This window comes from Xiphias gladius, chromosome 12 (assembly GCF_016859285.1).
Source record: "Xiphias gladius isolate SHS-SW01 ecotype Sanya breed wild chromosome 12, ASM1685928v1, whole genome shotgun sequence".
NCBI classification, from domain to species: Eukaryota; Metazoa; Chordata; class Actinopteri; order Istiophoriformes; family Xiphiidae; genus Xiphias; species Xiphias gladius.
Window position 1 is genome coordinate 13,916,793 of NC_053411.1, and position 20,618 is coordinate 13,937,410.

The window sequence follows — 20,618 nt, forward strand, 5'->3', positions numbered from 1 at the left end:
GCTTGTGATCCTTTAAAAATAAGCTGTCTACCTGTGAACCCTCATGACAAGTTGCAAATGTTGACTAGTTGTGACTGGTACAAGCAAGGAGTGATCTCTCCTTCTCAGATTGTTTATCTGAACACGTTTCAGAGGCCTGAAGAGGTAGATTTTCCACTAATTCACCTAAAAAAAGAAAGAAAAAAAAAACTTTTTTTAAATAAGGGCTGAAAAAATAAACCTAATCTTGTATGGCAGAATTTTTTTTCTGCTTTTCTACACTGACAACTATCCCTCTACCCTTCAGATTTACCTTGTGACCTCTTGGGGCGCCACAAGGTGATGAAAAATGTATACAGAAAGCAGCTCACAGAGGCTTTTTGACTAAAGCAATCATGGCCTTTACAAAAACTTCCATTCAACAATAACTGATTTATGGAATTAGATTAACAGCTCAACGCTATCACTGCACACCAGCTGCAGGGTTTTTCTGCAGTCCTAGGTGTGCATTGTGTAAAGCTATAATGTCAGACGCCCCCTCAGGGGGAAATAAAGATTTACAGCACTCAGCTCCTGGTGAGATGGGAGGGGGGGGGGAAAGGAAACAAAAAGAAAAACTTCAGACACTTCAGGTTTTCTTGAATACCACACCAATGCCTCAGAGCCTGCAAGAGTTAAATTCCTGCTGGTACTTCCTCATGAATCGCAGTTACTCACCGGACTGAAAGTGTCTCGGCCCAAACTGCCTTTGCTGTTCAGGCTGCCGATCTCCGTCTGCGAGCTGGACTGGGACATTCCCTCGAAGAATGGCCTGAACGCACAGGGACGTTAAGACAACACTTTTCAAACTATGGGTTTTTGGGTTTTTTTTTCTATTGTCTTTTTGTTAGTGACTTTTAAAAACAACAATATACTAAAACATAACATATATTCATTATCCAAAACAGAAACAAAACCTTGATGACAACAACAAAAAACAAAAAAACAACTAGACAAAGGGCAGTTTGTCAGTAACTTATTAGTCACATCACATTTATTTATATACTTCAGTCACAACACCTTGACCACTTAGAAAGCCTGCTTTAGACCTTCAAATGCCATTTGTGTAAAAGTGGTTTTGAGGCTACTAAAATTAAGAAAAGAGATAGAAATAGAAATAAAAGTATTGTAAAATAAATAAGGCAGAATGGCAAAAAATTACCAAAAATAAGTTTTGAGAAGAATTTAAAAAATGATTTATCTGCTATTCTTCAACTCTGTTTGAGACATGTTATTGATCTGCAAAGAACGAGCCTGTCTGAGTCGTAACAAAGGAGTTTTTAATTTCCGACCCCTTCAGCTGCTCTGATGCTTTCAGACTTCTTTTTTTTAAACAATGCTTGGGATCACAGAAACCCCCCGGCTGAGAGTACAAGACTGAATGATTATAATTTCACTTTAGGAAACGGACTCTCTTTCTCAAACCTATGCTTTAAAGAAAACTATTGGGAATGATGTATCCTTTCTTAAAAATCATTTTATTTTCTGAGGTTTTGGTTTACGTTTGCGGTGTAAATGATAAACTCAAAGTTAACTGACCCGATTCTGGATCATGTAATGCTTTTAATGTATCACTGTAATGAGCAGTTTTCACCAACAGATGGGGCACGTTAGTGGAATCGTCAACCACACAGCACCAAATGTGTGTGTAGGTGAAGCGGTAGGCCTGTGTTTGTGTGTGTCTGTTGTACGGAAGGTGTGTTTATAGTGATATTGTGCCTGTGCCAGTGCCGTTACCTTAGTTTAGGTTTGGGTGTGCTGAGGATGCTGTCAGTCTCCTCCATCTCCGGCCCGCTGTCGCTGGGGTTGTACATCTCCAGGCTGTCGTAGAGCTCGTCCAGGTCCTCCTCCACCTCCTGGATCTGCTCCCTGGACACGTGCTCCAGGCCAAAACCAACCTGGATGAGACGCAGAGAAGACAAGGTGACCGATGGACACAAGGTGTTTTTTCCGCACCTGCTATGTTCGCACATACAAATGTTATAAATCAAGTCAGCAACACACTCTTCCCCTGCTTTAACGGGGCAATTGAGTACAGGGAGAAATGCGTTGATCTCAACAGTAATACTAAACACACCCGACTGCCGGTTTTTCCTTTTGACAGAGTAATGTACCCGCAAGGCTCTGCATGTCCGAGATTTCACAGATGGTGAAAACTAAAAGTGAAAGAAGTGAGATGTTTACATGCCACAGTAACCTGTTTAATTTCAGAGTTAGTCAGACGGCTCTGCCATGATTCTCATAATCGGAGAGCGCACGTTTAACCTGGATACTGTAGCCCAATTAGGGCACTTAAACGCACCAGCCTAAACTGGATCAGCATGGTATTCTCCAGGCATGTAAACACACACGGTCAGATACGTCAATTCTACTTTTTCCTTTCTCTTGATACTGATTCCAATAACCTAAACCCGGGGCATTGGCTGTGACTAAGTCTCCAACACCAATGTTCTTTCCTTATCTTTGTTGAGTATCAAATCTATTCACCTTAAGTGTCTGAAACTGACTGGGATCGTTCTTCAGTGCGTAAAGCAACATGTGGGTGTAACTACAGATTACGTTAATACGCCTACATTCCCTTTAGGCCTGTGCAAATCTAAATGATATTGTTCTAGGATGTTTATAAAGTTGCCCTGTTACAATTTCATAACAACAGTGACTCAAAAAACAGTATGTAATGTGGATCGGTTACATTAGGCTGCACCAATACCTACCCATTATAACAATGCAGTATATCTCACAGGTGCATTACCATTGGGCGAATGATGATAATAATAATTATATAAGGTGTTAATTTCTAACTTATGTTGCCATTCAAAACACTGCTTATTTTGTGGATTTTGAGGTGAACTGCTCTGTGTTCGTCTTTGTCTGATCTTCAGATTTTAGTGTCATGCAATTCCACACAGGCTGTGCGCCATTATTTCAATATATTCAATCAAATCATAATAGTAGTAACAGTACTAATAATCATATTAATAGTATTAAGAGGATCATATCAGTATATCACAACTTGGGTCTAAGTGTGGCCCTTATATCGATTTATTTAGAGGAGAAACAACCAAAATGTCCATAACAATAATTTCATGATTTAATTTTTTCTTCCAGATAAGTTTGGCTAACCCGGGGGTTTATGTATGTATGATCTGTATGAGCATCTGCTAATGTTTTTTTTGCAAAGTCAAAGTCTGCTGTAGTGATGTTTTCACATTACTCCATCTCAGTAAATAATATGGAGAGTACACCATGTTGATTAGTAGTGTTACAGATGGATGACTGATAACTGATGTTAACTGAGGTGGCAGAAACTGAGAAAACAACACCCAAGCTGTACGGGGCAACTGGTGCATCACTGAACAACTAATCCAAGCAAGAAGGAGTTGGTAATAGTAGTACCGATAAGAGGAGGCAAAAATAATGATGATATTGGTACAAGTAGTAGTTATGGTTGCCAAAGTAATAAACGACAAGGGCACAGGATCATTAACATGTAAGTAAAAGCTTAAACATAAATATATGCTATTTATATTTATATACAATATTTATATTATTTGAATCCCAACTTTAAAGCCAATGCGGACACGAAGTCCTTAAGGTGTTTCCAAAAAAATGGACATTTTAACATCTACTGCTTCTTAATGTTGTGTGATATGACTTGAAAGTTCAAGATCAGCTAATGAATGGATCTTGAGGTGGTGTTGTTTTGTCGGCTGCTTTTGCCTGTGCACAAGAATGAACTTTGAACCTCAACATACAGTTTTTTGTTTAAAAAAAAAACAAAAAAAAAAAACTAATTTTATTATGGGAAAAAAAAAAAGCATCTTACAGAGTCTAAATAAGTGCTACCCACTGAACGCCACAAGGCCACAGACATACATATAGCCCAACAACATACAGACAAACCCCCCAGATTGTCTGTTAGGAAAGATAAACAGCAGACACCCAGCCACATAAACACAAGTGTTAAATAGACAACAACCTTCAGACAAGAGAAATACACACATACATATACACACACACACACACACACACACAGAGACTCAGATGCAGAAGTGTGGTTGATGGAACCATTCCAGAGGCACAAACACACATTAAACGCAGAAACATTTCTGCTGTATTTTAATCTAGTGTGTTTAGTGTTGTCGTCTTTTTTTTTTTTTTTTCGAGCTGCCAGCTGAATCTTAGTTGTTCCGCCACATCTCTCTCCCACACACCTCTCTTATTCTTCAAAGCTGAACTGAAATGCATGTTGACATCAGCAACACCCCTGAAGCAAATACACACTCTGAACCGTGCACATGAAGTAGAAGAGCGGATATGCGATATAAGTGAAATCAGGAAGGGAAAGGCCACGGGGGGGTGAAAACAGGGGGAGGAGAGATTCGGCGCCTACCTCATCAGTGACTTTAAACCTTTTCAGCAAGGCAACAAACTTCTGCTTGATGTTGGGTTGCTGTGGAGAAAGAAGATGGAAAAACATGAGGCGCTCAAGAGATGGCTGCTCATATTCCTTTGTGTGTGAGGCAGGGAATGAGATGACAGCGGCAAGATATATCGGCAACTTCCCAGCTCTCTTTTCAAGCTTGATTACTCAAAACAACAACAGTTAATGAATACAGCATGGGCACAGATTTCTGTGTGTCACACTGAGTGAAAGTGTTGCCCATGCAGATATTGACTTGCACCCTGTGTTATTAAACTGGAATAGGTGAGAGCGTGCTGCGTTATTCAGGTTGTCAAGTCGATTTCGCCCATAGCAGATGTTTGCCTGCATGAGCACAACGGATCATTTATTTATATAACAACCTGTTTAATTGGAAGGTGTAGTATATGAAAAACGAATCAAAAGCAAGTCGGCAGTTCAGGGTTTTTCTTGAAATATGCTTTTTCTCTAAAGCTTGGCATGTTCAGAAATTCAGTTCGTTTACGGTACAATGTTGTGGCCGGACAGCCGAACAATGAAATGATACCGACTATTGAGCGCTATAAAGCCCAGGGAGGCTGCAAAGGTTCATCACTATGAGCGACAACTTTCACACTGTCACACTGTTTTCACATTGTCGTCTGATAAAGTAAGTTTGTAATCGTCATAGTTTTTTCACACTTTTTTTCTTTTTTTTTTTTTTTAAAACCTCGAGACCCAAAAACAAACCCAGCAAAATGACTCTCAAATATTGCAGGTGAAGCAGCTCACCAAGCACTTAGGTTACTGAAAAACATGATAACTGAAAAGTCCTCAGTACATCTTAATATGACTTACAACTATGTCATACTAACATACTTACAGTAAGGTTCATTTTGGGCAAATCAATGAACAGGACTGATTTATTTATTTTCATAAGGCTCATTATTTTCCATTTTTAATTTTACTTGTATAATTTGGAAACACATTTTAAAAAGCATATTTAAAAAGATAATCAAGAAGCAACAGAATTGCAGTGCTGTTCAACTGTTTATTTTCTTTTTTATACCTATTTGAAAAGGACTCTGGTGTATAATTAAAAGCTAATTTCGCTCCAGTTTTTCTCTTCCGTCTCTATTACCTGAAGCTCGTCGCTGCGATGAACAGCATCTTTAATGGGAGGAAACACAACGCTATTTGGACGCTGGGAAGATAATTTGGGCGAAAAATTGAAACAGTGACGCTCCTCTGTGTTTTGGTAAAACAATCATCTTTAAAAAAAAAAAAAAAAACGAGCAAAGCTTTCATCAGCCCTATAAGTGGATGTCTGAGTGGCTGTAGAGAGTTGTAGTGTTTTGGAGGTTTGGGCCTTATTTGCTGCTAGAAAACTGGGAGAAAGTCGCGTTCATGTTGGGGATGTAAATGTTTCGGTTTCTGTATGTGTCTTTGTTTCAACTGCAGTGCAGGGCGGCGGGTCTGTTGTAACGGCATTTGAGTGTGTATTTATGATCAACATGTGTGTGTGTTCTTCAACTGCAGCAGTGCAGAAAGTATGAGTTGTGTTGTCCACAGGCGGTGGTGTCGGGGAGCAGCGGTGACAGTCTCACCGAGACCTCCACAGGAGCGCTCCATTAATAACCTGCTGTGACAAACTCCTGCTGCTACACACGCACACGCACACGCGCACACAAACACGCACGCACACACTCTCTCAGTCCAAACGCAATGCTTCCCTTCTGTCACATTGCAAGTCCATTGTAATATTCATGGTTGCAGACAACTTTGCGTGTTAATCTGTGTCCCTGCTGAGTATCCGTGCATGTTTGTGTGTGAGTGCTCGTGTCCGTGCATGCCAGGATGTGGTTAGTGTTATTGCGCGTCCTTGCGGTGAATCGTCTCAACGTTTTCCTCCTGGAAAGATGATTTACCTGTATCTAGGATGAGATGGAGGAAATCGATTCATAGGAAAATCAACAACAGAGGATGGAGGGAGCGAGGGAGAGAGAAAGAGAGAGAGAGAGGGGAGCAACTAAGGTGGGGAGAGAGGAGGAGTGGAATGAGGTGAGGCAAGAGGCAGATGACGGGGAGGGCTGGGGAGGCCAGTCGAATCAAATTTATTTGAAAGGGCTTTTTCACGAAGCAGGTTTTCCGCAAATTGCTTCACAGACAAAACAAGGAGGTTCAGAGAGAAAACCTGGGAGAGACAGGGAGGGGACAGGATGGATGAATGAGGCGAGGCGAAGGAGGTGTTTTTTTCTTACTCTAGTGATGACGGCGTTGGAGGGGAGCTTGCGCCTCGGCTTCTTCTTCCTCACCTCCTCCTCTTCATCATAGAGATACTGAGAGAGAGGGAGACAGGAAAAAGGGCAAAATGGAGGAGAGAAAGAGAGTGACAAACAGGGGAGGGAAGAAAGCAAGAGACAGAGAAAGAGGAGAACAAAAAGAGGTGTTTTAAATAGTGTTTCAAAGGTTAGATCTAGGTTATTAAAATTTGGCTTTTTAAAAGGATAAGTTTGGCAATATCCTATATTTTTTTACTGTAAGCAAATCCAGTGAAAAGACCAAGACCCACAATGAATAGATCCGACTAACAAGTATTGTCTGTGAGCTTCCATTGTTGATGACCTATTAAAAACCTATTAAAAACACATCACTTTGTTGGACTTAATGACACGGGAGCTGTATTTTCCACAGACAATATACCGTCCTGGTTCTGTAGATACCACTAATGCAGATGTTTATGAAACCACAGCTTAAATTGGTCCCCGACAAGTGCATTAATTGATCCAGTCTGGCTAATGTCTGCTAAAAACTACTGGGCCAAGCTGAATTAACAAACAGACTGAGCCCCTGATCGTCTGACCACTTCGGTTTTTTTGGCTGTTCTGAATTCTATTTAGCGATGTTGACGTGTTCCCAAATCTCAGCTACTATCTTAGTGACTACAGTGCTATTATCACCAATAGAAGTGATAGCCAGAGCCACAAAAATAAGACTCAAGTTGTAATAAACTGGAATTATCCTTTAAATTTAAAATTAATCTTCAGTCCTGCAGTCAATCTCCTCACCCCTGTACCATTGCCCAGCACCCTCTTTTTTCTCTTCCCAGGGCTCGGCTTCCCTCCACCCATCCACCCCTCCTTTCGGCCTATTCAATCCAGTTACCAAAGCCTCGTTGCCACCTTCTTATCTCTCTATGCTGTCTGTTTGCTCCTTTCACCCTCGCCTCCAATCTCGCGCACCGATGGGTGCGGATTCCCCTCACGTCCCCCAAGCGCAGTCATTTTCTCTCTCATAATCCAAGAGAGATAAGGTAACTCTCTCTCTCACACACACACACACACACACACACACACACACACACACACACACACACACACACACACACACACACACACACACAAAAAGACAAGCTCTCTACTGAAGCTCACACCAGTTTGTTTGTGAAGTGAACTTTGTCCCCTGTCCTTTCTAGTTCTGTAACAGAAATGAATGCAGACGAAAACGGGGGCAAAACGCAATAACCAGCTCATTTTGAGCAAAACATCGCCTGATTTTTCCCTATAGCTGCTTTTTCTGTGTTCTAATAACCCTGCTAACCCGGTTCTGAAATAAAGCTTGTATGCTTGCTTTATCAACGCTAAATAATGAACATTTTAAGAAATATGAAGAAGAGAGGAAATTATGGGTATTAATCAAAATGGATATAACTTGATTTTAGACTTTTTGATATTTTACAAGGCTTTAAAAGTAAATAACGTATGATCTGTGCTGCTTGGATGGTTGTAGCACTGTGCATCATAGCGTATATTTAGCAAAAAACTACTGTAGAGCACTAAGGAGCTCAAAGCAGCAATGAGCTACCTTAAGCCATGCATCACCGTGCATATTAAGGACAAAACAGATGGCATTATTTACACTTCTTACTAAATTGACAAAGTGACTTATGAAGGTTAAAGTAACCACGAGATTAACCAAGTACCAAAACAATTGTTTGTTACAGCCCTGAGACACACCTGCCCATGAATGGGGTCATCGCTGCCCTCCTGCTCTGACGAGTAGCTCTCTTCTTCTTCTTCGGAGTAGTTGTCGATGTCAGGAGAACGATCTGGAGAGACATGAGAAACATAAGACGATCACATGATGGGGACAGCTGGACAGAGGAAGGAGGACAGACGCGGACAGAGAGAGAGAGACAGATGTGATAGGGGTGATGGGCTTACCAGACATTTTGGCCTTGGGTCCCTCGTGGTCGATGGGCTGGCTGGACAGGGAGTAGACCCTGACCTCAGCGACGGGCACCGAGGCGTCCTTCACCTGGCTGTGGAGCCCCAGGACCTGGGCCCCTTCACTGGGGTGCTGCATCACCTGGGAGAAGGAAAAAACGGACGGGACTGGGTTAGATCAGACTGGGGAGACTGGACTTAACACTCATTAGGTTGTAGTTTTCAAACCCTAGAGATCGCCTGTTCTGCCCATAACAACACTTTTCCATGTAAAAATGGGTTATTATTGTCAATTGGGGGCAGCACAAAGTCAGATATTCTAATGTGTTTGTCTAAATGGTCATTTAAGAAGATTTGGTTTTATTTCATTGAGCCCCTCAGGAAAAATATATCATGATAGCCTATTCAATGAGGTCATTAAAACCAGGAAAAGACAACATTTAAGGTATATCATGACAGCAAGCATCCTAGATGGTAACGAGTCTCATATCGAAATATGAGACAAAAAGAAGGTTAGTTTTGATTGTGGTCGTCCCATACATGCAGCAGGGATAAACAGTGGAAAAGACGATATAAATAGCATTACAGGAAGAGGAGAAAGAGGAAGGGAGACAGACGAAACCGACTGAAGACTCTGCAGACAGGGAAATTGAGAGAGACGGGTTAGACAGCGGCAAGAGAAGAAATGGGGACAGACGAGAGAAAGATGTCGAGAAGAGGATGACAATGGAACAAGGAGGAAAAAAGGAGGCTGAGGAAGGTAAACAAAAAAAAGCAGTCTCGGGTTTACAAAATCAAAGACTGTCAACAACGACAGATAGAACGCGAACATGTGAGGCAGCAAAAATCATTTCGCTCTGCGGCTGCAGCAAACGGCAGCATCACGTCTCCTGCACGTGTTTGCGCGTGTACGTGGAGTGACATCCAGCCTCTCTCAGCAGTCTGCTCACACTCACGGAGTTAATGAAGTCTGAGCAGCTTATTACGGAGACAGCCGTAGCCACACATTAAAGAGAGACGTTACATCCATTCACTAGGACGCGGTTCAGCTAACCTGCGTCAGATGACTCAAACGCTGCCCGTAGCTTTTCTAAAGCTTCCTGCGGCTGGTAATTTTTACCCAATTTCCAGTCAGAAAGACAATTATGCAAATTTGACGAGGCAAACATCGCAAAGAGGCAAAGTGCATAATTAATGAGAAACGCTTCTCTATTGGCGATTTTCCCCAGGAAGAGACTAAATCCATCTAAAGCTACATCTTCTGAAACCCTGCCACAGCTTTTTAAAATCCATTTTAAAAAAGAGCTCAGAGCTAAACTACTGCCTTGACAAGTGTAAAGCGTAATGTTGAACAGCATGAATTCTTTCCGAAAATAAACTTTTATCACACCGATAATTACAGCTTTTAAGCGTGACTATATTCTCTCTCCGTTACTGCACAGCGTTATGTGCTCGAAGTGGCAGGGAAGCAGCGACAGGAAGTTGTGCACATGCTAGTTAAACGGAAAATCCCCAAAAAATTACAGGATGCGGCATTATTAAGTCATGTTAGGAAAAAAATTGGATAAAAGTGTTTGATAAAAATAATGAGTTTGTAATCTGTTTTTTTTTTTTTTGAGGAAACCCAGAAAGGCAGGATAGGCAGCAGAGGATTCTCACTACTCAGGGCATCACTAAAATTAGAAACAACTTCTTCTCAGTAAGCACATGCACAATAAATGACAAAAACACTTTAAACCCTGTCATTTTTAAATATATCACGTAAAACCTGCAACTTTAAGCGACACTACTTGGGGTTTGCTATAATATCTGTATATTAACAACATTTACAAACTTCTATAAGAAGAAAAATCTGTCTCTTACAAATAAAAAGTGAAATTATTAAACAACAAAAAGGCCCCTTTGTTCAACTCAATACACTCAGGGGTTCTGCTGCTACAGCCTTAGTTGTGCTGGTAATAGCTTCGGGTGGCTAATGCTTGCAAACTGTAGACAGATTCTGGGTAACTGACGTTAATGCGTGAATTCGCTGACTTTATGGCTCTTGTCTGCTTGTGCCAATGCGGAGCTGCATTTACAGCCGGCGCAAACATTTGCTGGTTCCAGCTTCTCAAATCTGAGAGCTTGCTGCTTTTTGTGTTTATCGAATGTGATGGTAAATGACATTTTTTTTTTGTGGTTCTGGACCGTTGGCCAGATAAAAACAAGCAGACAGAGAAAATAAGCGGCAGATTCATCAACAACGAAAATAACCACAGTTGAAACCTTCCCTTTAAAACAAAAGAATGAATTCAGCTTTGCACTACATTTTAGTGAGATAATGTCTTTAAAGCAATGGACCCAAGAGAATCTTGGCAAACCTTCCAAGATTTCATTTTGAAGAATCTGTACTTGGTAACAGCTCGAGTTTAAAGGCCAAAGCACTTCTGAATTTTCAAATAGGTTCAGCAGTTCATCCTCACCGTCCCTGCTGGGTCAGGGGGAAACTACCTGTCATTGTTAGAGAAGCACAATGCCATCAAAATGACGTTTCTTTGTGACGGATGAGAACGTACGCATCTCCTACAGCACATCACTTCTCTGACACACACGTAGGTTTAGGCAGGATATGCCGACATTTTTTGTTGTGCGGGGACTTTTACTGTGGCTGCGAGGGAAATGAGTTTGAACCTTTTGTGCGTCCAGTCCTGCTTTTTTGTCCTCTGCCCTCTGTAAAGTTCTTTGCAGCCAACCTGTCTGTCGAAACAGCCTCATGAATAAAATTTCACTCTACTTTACATGCAGAGACAGCCTTAGACAGCCAGCAGGCTTCATCAAAGGCTGCAGCAACACACGGTTTTAGATAAAGATGCCTTTTCATCAGGACTGGCAGTTTGACTGGATCAGCTTATTCTTCTATTGGATTTTGTGTAATTTGCCTCTGATAAAAAGGACTCAACTTACTGTTGAGAATGTAAACATCCTGGAGACCAAACCTACTTCATTAACTCGGTATTTCTGTCCTTTTCTCTCCATAAATTATTTTGTGGTGAGACTGTTTGTTCAAGCCGCTTTTATACAGTAAATAATTCTGACTTCACTTACAGAGAGCGCCTGTGAAAGCCACCAAGTAGAAGGAACATCCACATGTGCACAGCCAAGTACAGACACACACACACACACACACACCATGAATCACAACCCTTTTATAATGCCTTCATATTGTGGGAGACAGAGAATGCAAGAAGCGTTTGGCAGAAGAGGTTGAAATTTAATGGGAAGTGTGATTTATAGTGACATTTATGGTGGCAGAGAAGAGAACGCTGGGCCAAAGATCAAAATTCAAGTTTGGTTTCAAAGTGCACTTGCTTGAAATTAGTTTAGATGAAGGGTAAGTAAAGGTCAGGTACCGCGGTGAATAAAGTTTCCAAATGATAAAAGGAGGAATGTGGAAGACCTTTGTTGATTTTAGATTAGGAAACACTTTGTGATGACGCTTCGTGAAATTAAATTAAACTGAGATTGGATGAAGCAGGAGGCAGAGGCTGCATGTTTAGAGAAATGAGCCTGTGACCGGTAGTGTGTTGGGTCAACAGCTCAGATCAGCGGGGACATTTGTCTGGCTGAAGAGGATGAGACTCTGCTGACTCCACAACTCACAGCTGACGCGCCCTCAAATACGCAGCTTAACCTCCGTCTGCTGCTGTGGAGGAGCTCGCTGCTGAAAATACACTGGAGTTTTCCAAGCAGTTTTAATGAAAAGCTTTGTGTGCATGTATGTAGTCCATCCTGCAACCGTTAAGTCCGTTAAGTCCATTCACCATCCACTCATTCATGTGGACGACACTTTAAAGTGCATTTGCTCCAAACTTGTTACTCTAAACATCTTTGCGAGTAACGTGAACAGTGTGCAAATGAACTGGTTTTTGGTTTTGTTTTTTTTTGTTCTTACAGACTTTAATCAAATGAAAAACCAGGTTTGTTTTTTTTGTTTTGTTTACAGGAGCAGATTATTTTAAACCCATTTTCAAATGGATTTTGTGCCCCTACAAATCCAAAACTTTTGTGTGCAGCTGTGAGAGGACACTGTTCATCATGCTTTACAGCAGATTACGTCCTCTTCAAACAAGGACAGTTTCTCAGTTTCAGCTTCTCATTTGTGAGAATTTGCTGATTTCTTTGGTTTGAAATAAGTGAAAAAATCTAGGGAAAAGAAAAGTACATGTGAACACTTCATCAAAAAGAAAAAGCCACATAAAAAAAAAATCCCTTTTGTAGCGCTACGACCGTCACAGACCATCCTTTAAACCTCCATGTTGCATTTTGATGGTATACTGCTTAATAGCTGAATCAAGTTGTGATACCTCGGCCATGTTGATGAGGCCCAAAGCCAGCGTCTTGTATCCCAGGATTGTGCGATTCTTGTATCGCTTCCGTCGCTGCAGCATGATCTGAAGCTTGTTGGCGTCCCTCTTAAGGAAGTGTGGGTACTGCAGGTACAAACACACACAAACACACACATTAACGAAACACATGCAGACACAAAAATAGCTAACAGGCGGGCGACTGACTTGCCGGACGGGTTCAGATTGATAAAGCGAAGGCATTTGTTTCCCCGGGTCATGAAAATCGGACCAATCTAACTGGCTCCCTGCATGACTCCTTCACGCCTGCTGACCTGTCTCTTGCGTCCTGAAGTGTCGAACCACTTAGTCGCATCCGAACTATGACATAACCCATCATTAAGGATCTCGCGAGCTGCACTATAAACGGAACAAAACCGACTCCCGTAACAATGTTCAAAGACATGGAGTCACTCTGCTGCTCGGCTTTAATAGGCCTCTCCTCTCCGCCGTGCTGCTGCTGTAGAAAGTTTAATGTATAATATATAGTATTTGGCTCAGTGCACTCAGTGAGATGCAGAGAGAGAAAACCCCCGACCTTTCCGCAGCTTTTAGAAACACTGAAATTGGAGACGATGATTTGGAGGATGAAAAACCCTACTTGCAATTACATTAACCAGGCTCCGGCTGAATGGACAGAGTGTGAATGTTAAGCGTTGTATGTGTGCAGTGTTGATGTATGCATGGGGTCTGATGATTAGTACATGTAGCGTCTCCGCGCCTGTGCGACAAAGACAAAACCTTTCCTGTTTCTCGTGAGCGAAAGCAAATCGACAGATTCCAATGCGGATCAACGCGGTTTATAACAGATAATGACGGTTCAAACGAAATTGGAAAAATAAATCCAACATTAGGGGGTCGAGCCAAAAACTGCGTAATGCGGAAAACATATCAAAAGATATTTTGAAAAACTCATGCACTTTCCTTTTAGCTAATGGGAAAATAGTCCATCCAGAATTTTTGTTTGATTATTGTGGCTGAAAATTAATTTTAAGTGGCTTGCAGCAATTAAACATTTTTTGTTACTTTGCTATGGAGGGGGGTGGGGGGTTGGTACATCTATCAGTCCAGTGTGGGAGGGTATCTGCTCCTAGGGAAACATAACTTTCTCTCTAAATTTTTTATCACCCTCTCTGTTCACAGAGAATAGTTCCGCGTCTAATCATAGCTCTGCATCACATATGGTGGCCGCTGTGATCTTCTACCAAAAAAAAGCAGGTACACGACTCCTGCCCCCAGAACTCAACATATTTCAGCTCGACATCAAAACTGTTAACTTCATTTATCTGTTGACATTTCCACTTACAGTTAAGAATATGAGAATGCATTTCTTTTTGGTTGATGTGGGTACTGATTTGAGAAAGACATCAAAAGTTGTCAGTTTATTCAAGTTCTGTTGGAAGCACAAAAAAAAGCACAAGAACGGAGCTTCTTGTTTCTGACAGGCGCCTGACCTCTCTGAACCTTTTTCTCTATACCTGCAGGGAGAAGGTGAGCTGTAGGTCGGTCTCTGTCAGCCCCGCTGAGGACAGCAGGATCTCATTAGAGCGCAGGATCCGCTTGGAGCCCTGAAGAGGCGACAGGGGGAGGAGAGACAGAGAGAAAAGAAAGAGGGACAGATTTCTATTAGCCTGCCCTGACTAGGTCCAGCAGAGTCAAAACAATGAACTCTCATCAGCCACATGCAGAGGCTGTAAACTAGTAGGGAGCAGAAGGGGAAGATTGAGCGAGTGGCTGCAGCGGCATGCAAGACGAATTAAAACAGTGTATAATGTGCTAGAAACAGATCATTTATTGGTTTACTTAGATAGAAAACAGTATGGAGACCATGAAGAGTGAAAACAAGCCAAGGAGCAGAGACAGAGACTGGAGCTAGAACATTACAATTTAAACATCCTAAACTGTCTTATCAAAAATTATAAAGTGGGTGCTGGTTTACATCAATTTAGGAATAGCTGGAGTTGAGAAAGAGCACATTAAACAGCGAGAAAAGTGAAACAGAGAGTGACTTCAGGGAGATATTATGCGTCAAAAATTAGTTTACTGACACAAATCAGAGGCAAAGCAGCAGTATATCATGCAAGAATAAGAATTAATCACCACAAAATCCCTGATCTATTTGCATTTTGTATCAATGACAACATTACTACTTTGTATATTCCGGTTGAAAGCATATTTGACTTTTAACACAAACAAGCGCCAAGAAAGAAACCTGGAAACATCTCTGTTCCCTTCAAGAATACGGGGTAGATCGTTCAGTGGACACACAACAGTGGAGAAGTTGTACAAAGTGTTTTGGCTTTAAAGTAATGCTACTTATTATTGTTATTAGGTAACATCTCAACATCCGCTGGTCGGCCGCTTTTGCACACCCAGTGAAAGCCAAAGCCAAGTCTTTAAGCTAAAGAAATAATTGCTGAATTAAAGCTGAGTTTGGAAAATTATTGACCATGTCACCGGCAGGACTTTCATTGATTTCCACGATAGTTTTAATAGGATGTTAAAAACATGAATTCACTAAACATGCACTCTTTTCCCTGAGGTGAGCTGCTGGTACTGCAGACAGATAATGAAAACAAAAATCAAACCGACGTCAACTTCAATTATGTTCTCAACCAATTCTGTCATTTTTCCTTGCATTTAAATTCTGGTTTTTCTGCGACGATGATACTAATGATGATGACGGCGACTATTATTAGGCCACTATTACTATGTCTAGGTTCACTGAGATTTGGATTTGTGAATGTTATGCAATTTTTAAGCTACTTCAGTTTAAGCCCACATTTCTTTCTGTTCGGAAACATCTTAGCATCATTTCACATTTCGCTCAATTATATTTCCACGTGCTGCCCCAACAAACGTATGGTTTTGTGAATGAAAACCAATCAGCTTTGGCAGCTGGGGTTGAATGGTTAGCATCCCCCCGGCGCTGCTCTTGGTTATGTTTTGTCCCTTTTATTGTCTGCCTTTAGAGAGGTCTCATACCTGCAGTTTGACGGCGATCACCACGGAGGTGAGGTCTTTATCCAGCTCCTTCAGCATGATCAGCTTCTTCAGAGTCAGGTTGAACAGCCTGCAGTAAAAAAAAACAAAAAAAACAATAGGACTGAAACTAGATTGAATATCCATCAGTGTCATGGTGCTCTGCCCTCTGCTCACACTACAAGCAACATGATCAACAAGTCATTCCCTATGGGGCTTAGCTGCCAGGGGTGACCAGTGTATGGACAGTTAACAAGCCTGGGGACCAAAAAAACTGACCATAGCTGAATTTTTTCACTTTCATCAAATCAACACCTAATCAGATTTCTCTGCTTCTCATTTCCCTACTTATGCAAAATCTCATGCAATGCATAATTGTTCTTCCTGGAAAGTGCAAAATGGACGAGAAGCTGTCAAAATGTAGGGAAAAACTTACCACTGAAATGTTCACAACTCATCTCCAAACCATAGTTTGGATTGATGATAAGCCCTGAATATTATTTTTCATTTCTTGTGTTTATTTTCGATTAATGATGCCTAAACAGAGTTACTGCATATTATTTGAATGAAATCTGCGTGAAAACAGTGTACAAGCAGAGAAAGGCAATAGCAGCAACGACGTCGAAACTTTGTAGACCTCTGTGTCGTTTGCTCCATATTATCAGAACACAACATGATATCAAACTACAAATTGCGCGTAAGTGAAGGGTTGGAGGTTTCAAAAATCATCCTGTAAATCATCCCATTGTCATTAGTGATAAATTAGTGCTTTGACACTGCCCTTCTATAACTGAGCACTGCTTCTTCCTGAATCATGAGTAAGAGCCGGGCAACAGCAACAGTCAAAGTTCTAAAACTAGGGAAAAATGCAAAATGTAAGAGAACGCTTCGGCAAATAGGTGGTAAAATTCTCAAGAATAAGGACACGAGAAATCAGTGAGAAAACACATGAAAATAAGATATTAGCGCAGCACTGTTATGGGATGTGAGACTAAAATTTAGCCAGCTGTACACTGTCACTGAATTAACTGAGAGGAAAACACTGACTGTCCTTGAGGGAAAAAAAAAAAAAAAAAAAAAAAAATCATGTGGATCAGTCACATCAGAGGCCGAATCCCGATCCCTGTAATGAGCTGAGAATCAGGACCAATCCTGATCCAGGGGATCAAACTCTACAAAATATATTGAAAATCATGACACCATTTTAATTAAAAGTATAGGTGATTAAGTAAAATATATGGGGGCCTCCTGGACCACATGCAAATATGATGTCGTGGGCTCAAAACCATCTTGTGACCCTGATAATCTGTCATCTTCTTCCTGTTCCATCTGTACTTTCTCCAAGAAAAAAAAGAAAAAGAAAAGTGACACTTAGGGGCATTAAGTGTAGCTTTGTGTTTTATTGGATGATAAGCTGTTAAAAGAAAAAAAAAAAGATTCCATTCAGCCCACGATGGGACTGAAAATGGTTTGCTATTTTTGTAATGTGTCCTCTTTCCATCTGAAGCCAACACTTGCGTAAGCGCAAAAAACACACAAACAAGAAAACTGTCGATCTGTCAGAGTCATTGAAAAAACAAGAGTACAACCTGTACCTCAGCCACAAGGTTTCCTACTGCCTAAACACACAAGAACAGCTAGAAAAACTCACACAAACTCTCACTGGGCAAACATAAGGCACACAGACCCAGAGAAATGCTCAGATTGTTCAAAAACACAGAAAGACAAACAAGACCAGAAGCACTTAAAGAACTGAAATGGATTCAGAGAAAAAGACACACACCCCGGACCCGAACAGCTGCTGTGCAGCGAGGGGTCAGTCTGTTCAATATTTCATCTCCAGGGCCTTAGAGTCAGAAAGTAAACCGCTAAAATAGACCTGCTGGGGCTGGCTGGGGGGAATCAAGAACAGATGACAAAGGAAAAAAACAGAGAGGTAGAACGTTATGTTAAAGAATGATATGCAGGAAAGAGGCTAAGTCAGACAGGCTGTCAAAGGAGCAGAGGGAGAAAAGAGAGAAGACGGGGAAGGAAGACAGGAGAAAATGACAAACTAAAAAAAGAAGATGCAGAGACGGGAATGCACACCGAGAAGAGGAAACAACAAGCAGCCAGACAAGGAAGCGAGAATAGCAAGGGAGGGAGAAAGAGACATGAAAATTGAAGAAGACATCGACAGATAGAATTTAGATCTGGGGATGACAGAGGCTGACACATTGTGTTGACAAAGAGATGAAATGTCTGACATCGCAAATACAAAAAAAGAAAAAGTGGCTTTTTCCAGGACACACTTTTTTTTTTTTTAAAGGGGAATCGGAGAGGAAAATGCAATTCTTATTTGACATTTTTTTATTATGTCTATGATTAATGTGTGATAACATAGAATAAGACATGTGACTGCAGAGGCCTATGTAAGCAGTTTACGAAAACAGCCATAGAAAACCCAGAAATTAGTACATACCTGATTTTTTCAGGGGGAAAAAAAATGAATAAAAAAATTAAATAAAGATCAGCATATTAATTGTCCACCAGAGAAACTCTACACAGCCCTTTTCCCCGGTATATATCATCAGTGCCTCTCCACACTATAGAATAAGAAAGGGAGCCAAAAAAAACAACTGTAAAATGAAGTACAACAGAGAGAAAGGAAATGAGAAAGAACTGAAGGAATAAGTAGGACAAATACGTACTGCTGTTGCCAAAAATAATGTTAACCAATTCATCATTTAAGTTGGTAAAAATACCAAACATTTGCTGGTTCCAAGTTTCATATATGCACTAACACAATAATCCATTTCATTTTGATTTGAGTGACCAAAAAGAATTGAAAATACCAATCAACACAGTCAATAAAGAAAACAATCTCTAAAGCCTACACAGATCATTAGTCAAGGCAGGACCAGGGGCTATATGATGACATCTTGAAAGAAGTGCAAAGATTAAAAGCTGCCGGAGTGGACAGAAAAGTTGTAACCCTGATCCAAACACACCTCTCCACCCTTAACTCCCTCTCATCTCACCTGAGCCTCCCTCCAAATCCACCCCACTTACTGCCTTTCATCTTTCTCTGAGAACTCACATCCCTACGCTGAAATGGACAGGCGACCCCAACTGCTGATGCAACCACTGAAAAACCCAGCAACAAACACCGCGAGCCTTTCCCCTCACTCCAGAGGCTTTCCAGCACAAGATCAAAGTGGCCACGAGAGGTTAAACCTATGAATAAAAGCAAATCAATTTTTTTCCCTCTGATAGAGGAAGGGCAGCTAAGTGCAGCTTCTGCTTACACCTGCTGGATCTGAGTGGAATAAATCAAGATGGAGAGCGAGCAGGAGCAGACGAGGCCCGGTGCCAGGGGTCGATTTGGGACAGGACTTAAGCACCTGGGGTAAGCCATTAGGGGGCCGGGGGGAGAAAGATGTTGGGAAGAGAGGGTGGGAGGGAGAAGGGACAGTCAGACTGGAAGGACAGAGAGGAATGGTATTTAGTTGGCTTGGTGGTTTATACTAATACGTGAACGCGTGTCCTTTCTGAATTATTGGGCTCCGTTAAAGTGTAACATCTTTCAGTGGGGAAAGGACGACAGCTCGCCCCGATGCATTTTGTATGATGTCAGTCTCGGCAGCTGGCTCACATCCGAAAGGACATCGCTAGGCTGTACCTGCTTGGTAGCATTTCCCTCCCGGGGATGTGATCAATCAGGAAGCCGAAACGTTCATGACACCCCTGGGGACTTCATCATCGGACGACATAGCCGTGGGTTATGGCTGTTGGAGGGTACTAAAACTAATTGAACATGGGCTATAATGAATCAAGAATCAAATAAGATGTCACACTGACAGTGCTAACTGCAGTCCTGAATCCATGTAGAGCCAGGACTGCAGTGATGCTAAAAAAAAAAAAAATCGAAGCAAAACCTCTCAATTTACTAATGCATAAAACTACTCTCTTAATAGGCTGTTCAGTGGATCATTACTTGCATGATGTAACGGCTGAACCAATTCAAAATTTCCCTTGAGATAAGCTCACAGTAAATAACCAAACAGTACTTCATTGTTGCTCAGTAAATGTACGCAAGTGCCGGTGGAATTTCTGCAAAGTCTACTTCTGCAAAGGCTGAAACGCAAGCGGCAATTCGGTTTAAGGATCAAAGCTCTCTTTGCCAAAAGGAAACGGCAGACAACGCAAGCAAACATGAAACATGAAACATGAAAAAAAGATGACAACCACGCTAGCTGCTGTTTGTATTCATTTTCTGACACGTGTCATGCAGGAAAATTGCCAGGGAACCATGGCGGTGACCCGTGCACTGTTTACTCAACCACTGTAAATCCCTCTGGATGAGACAATCAGCCAAATGCTTAAAAAACACAGCCCCAGCCTTGTCTGTCACACAGTTACGGCACTTGTCACCATAGCTGACGAGGGGGAAATCGCATAGTGAAGGTCAAAACAGTCCGCCTGACACCAACGCTTCCTCTCTGGTCCACATTTCTCTGTCCCGTCTCCTCAACGGCCCTGTCACTACACCTCGACAGTCACCACACATTATTATCAATCTGAACAAAACGACAGCGAAGGAGAGCAGAGGAGGACAGAAGGAAAAGT

At 41.5% G+C, this 20,618-nt stretch overlaps 1 protein-coding gene across 3 annotated transcripts in view; it reads right to left on the bottom strand.

Annotated features, from left to right (window-relative positions):
• The window catches only part of LOC120797334 (phosphofurin acidic cluster sorting protein 1), a 61,470-nt gene that overhangs the window by 13,310 nt on the left and 27,542 nt on the right, over nt 1–20,618 (bottom strand). For all 3 annotated transcript variants that reach the window (XM_040140902.1, XM_040140903.1, XM_040140901.1), the window contains exons 2-10: nt 16,014–16,101; nt 14,507–14,596; nt 12,990–13,115; nt 8,644–8,788; nt 8,437–8,528; nt 6,682–6,759; nt 4,412–4,471; nt 1,756–1,916; nt 697–790 (exon numbers count right to left, since the gene is read on the bottom strand). In XM_040140902.1, the coding sequence (XP_039996836.1) occupies nt 697–790; nt 1,756–1,916; nt 4,412–4,471; nt 6,682–6,759; nt 8,437–8,528; nt 8,644–8,788; nt 12,990–13,115; nt 14,507–14,596; nt 16,014–16,101 (934 nt within the window). The remainder of the gene's footprint in view (nt 1–696; nt 791–1,755; nt 1,917–4,411; nt 4,472–6,681; nt 6,760–8,436; nt 8,529–8,643; nt 8,789–12,989; nt 13,116–14,506; nt 14,597–16,013; nt 16,102–20,618) is intronic.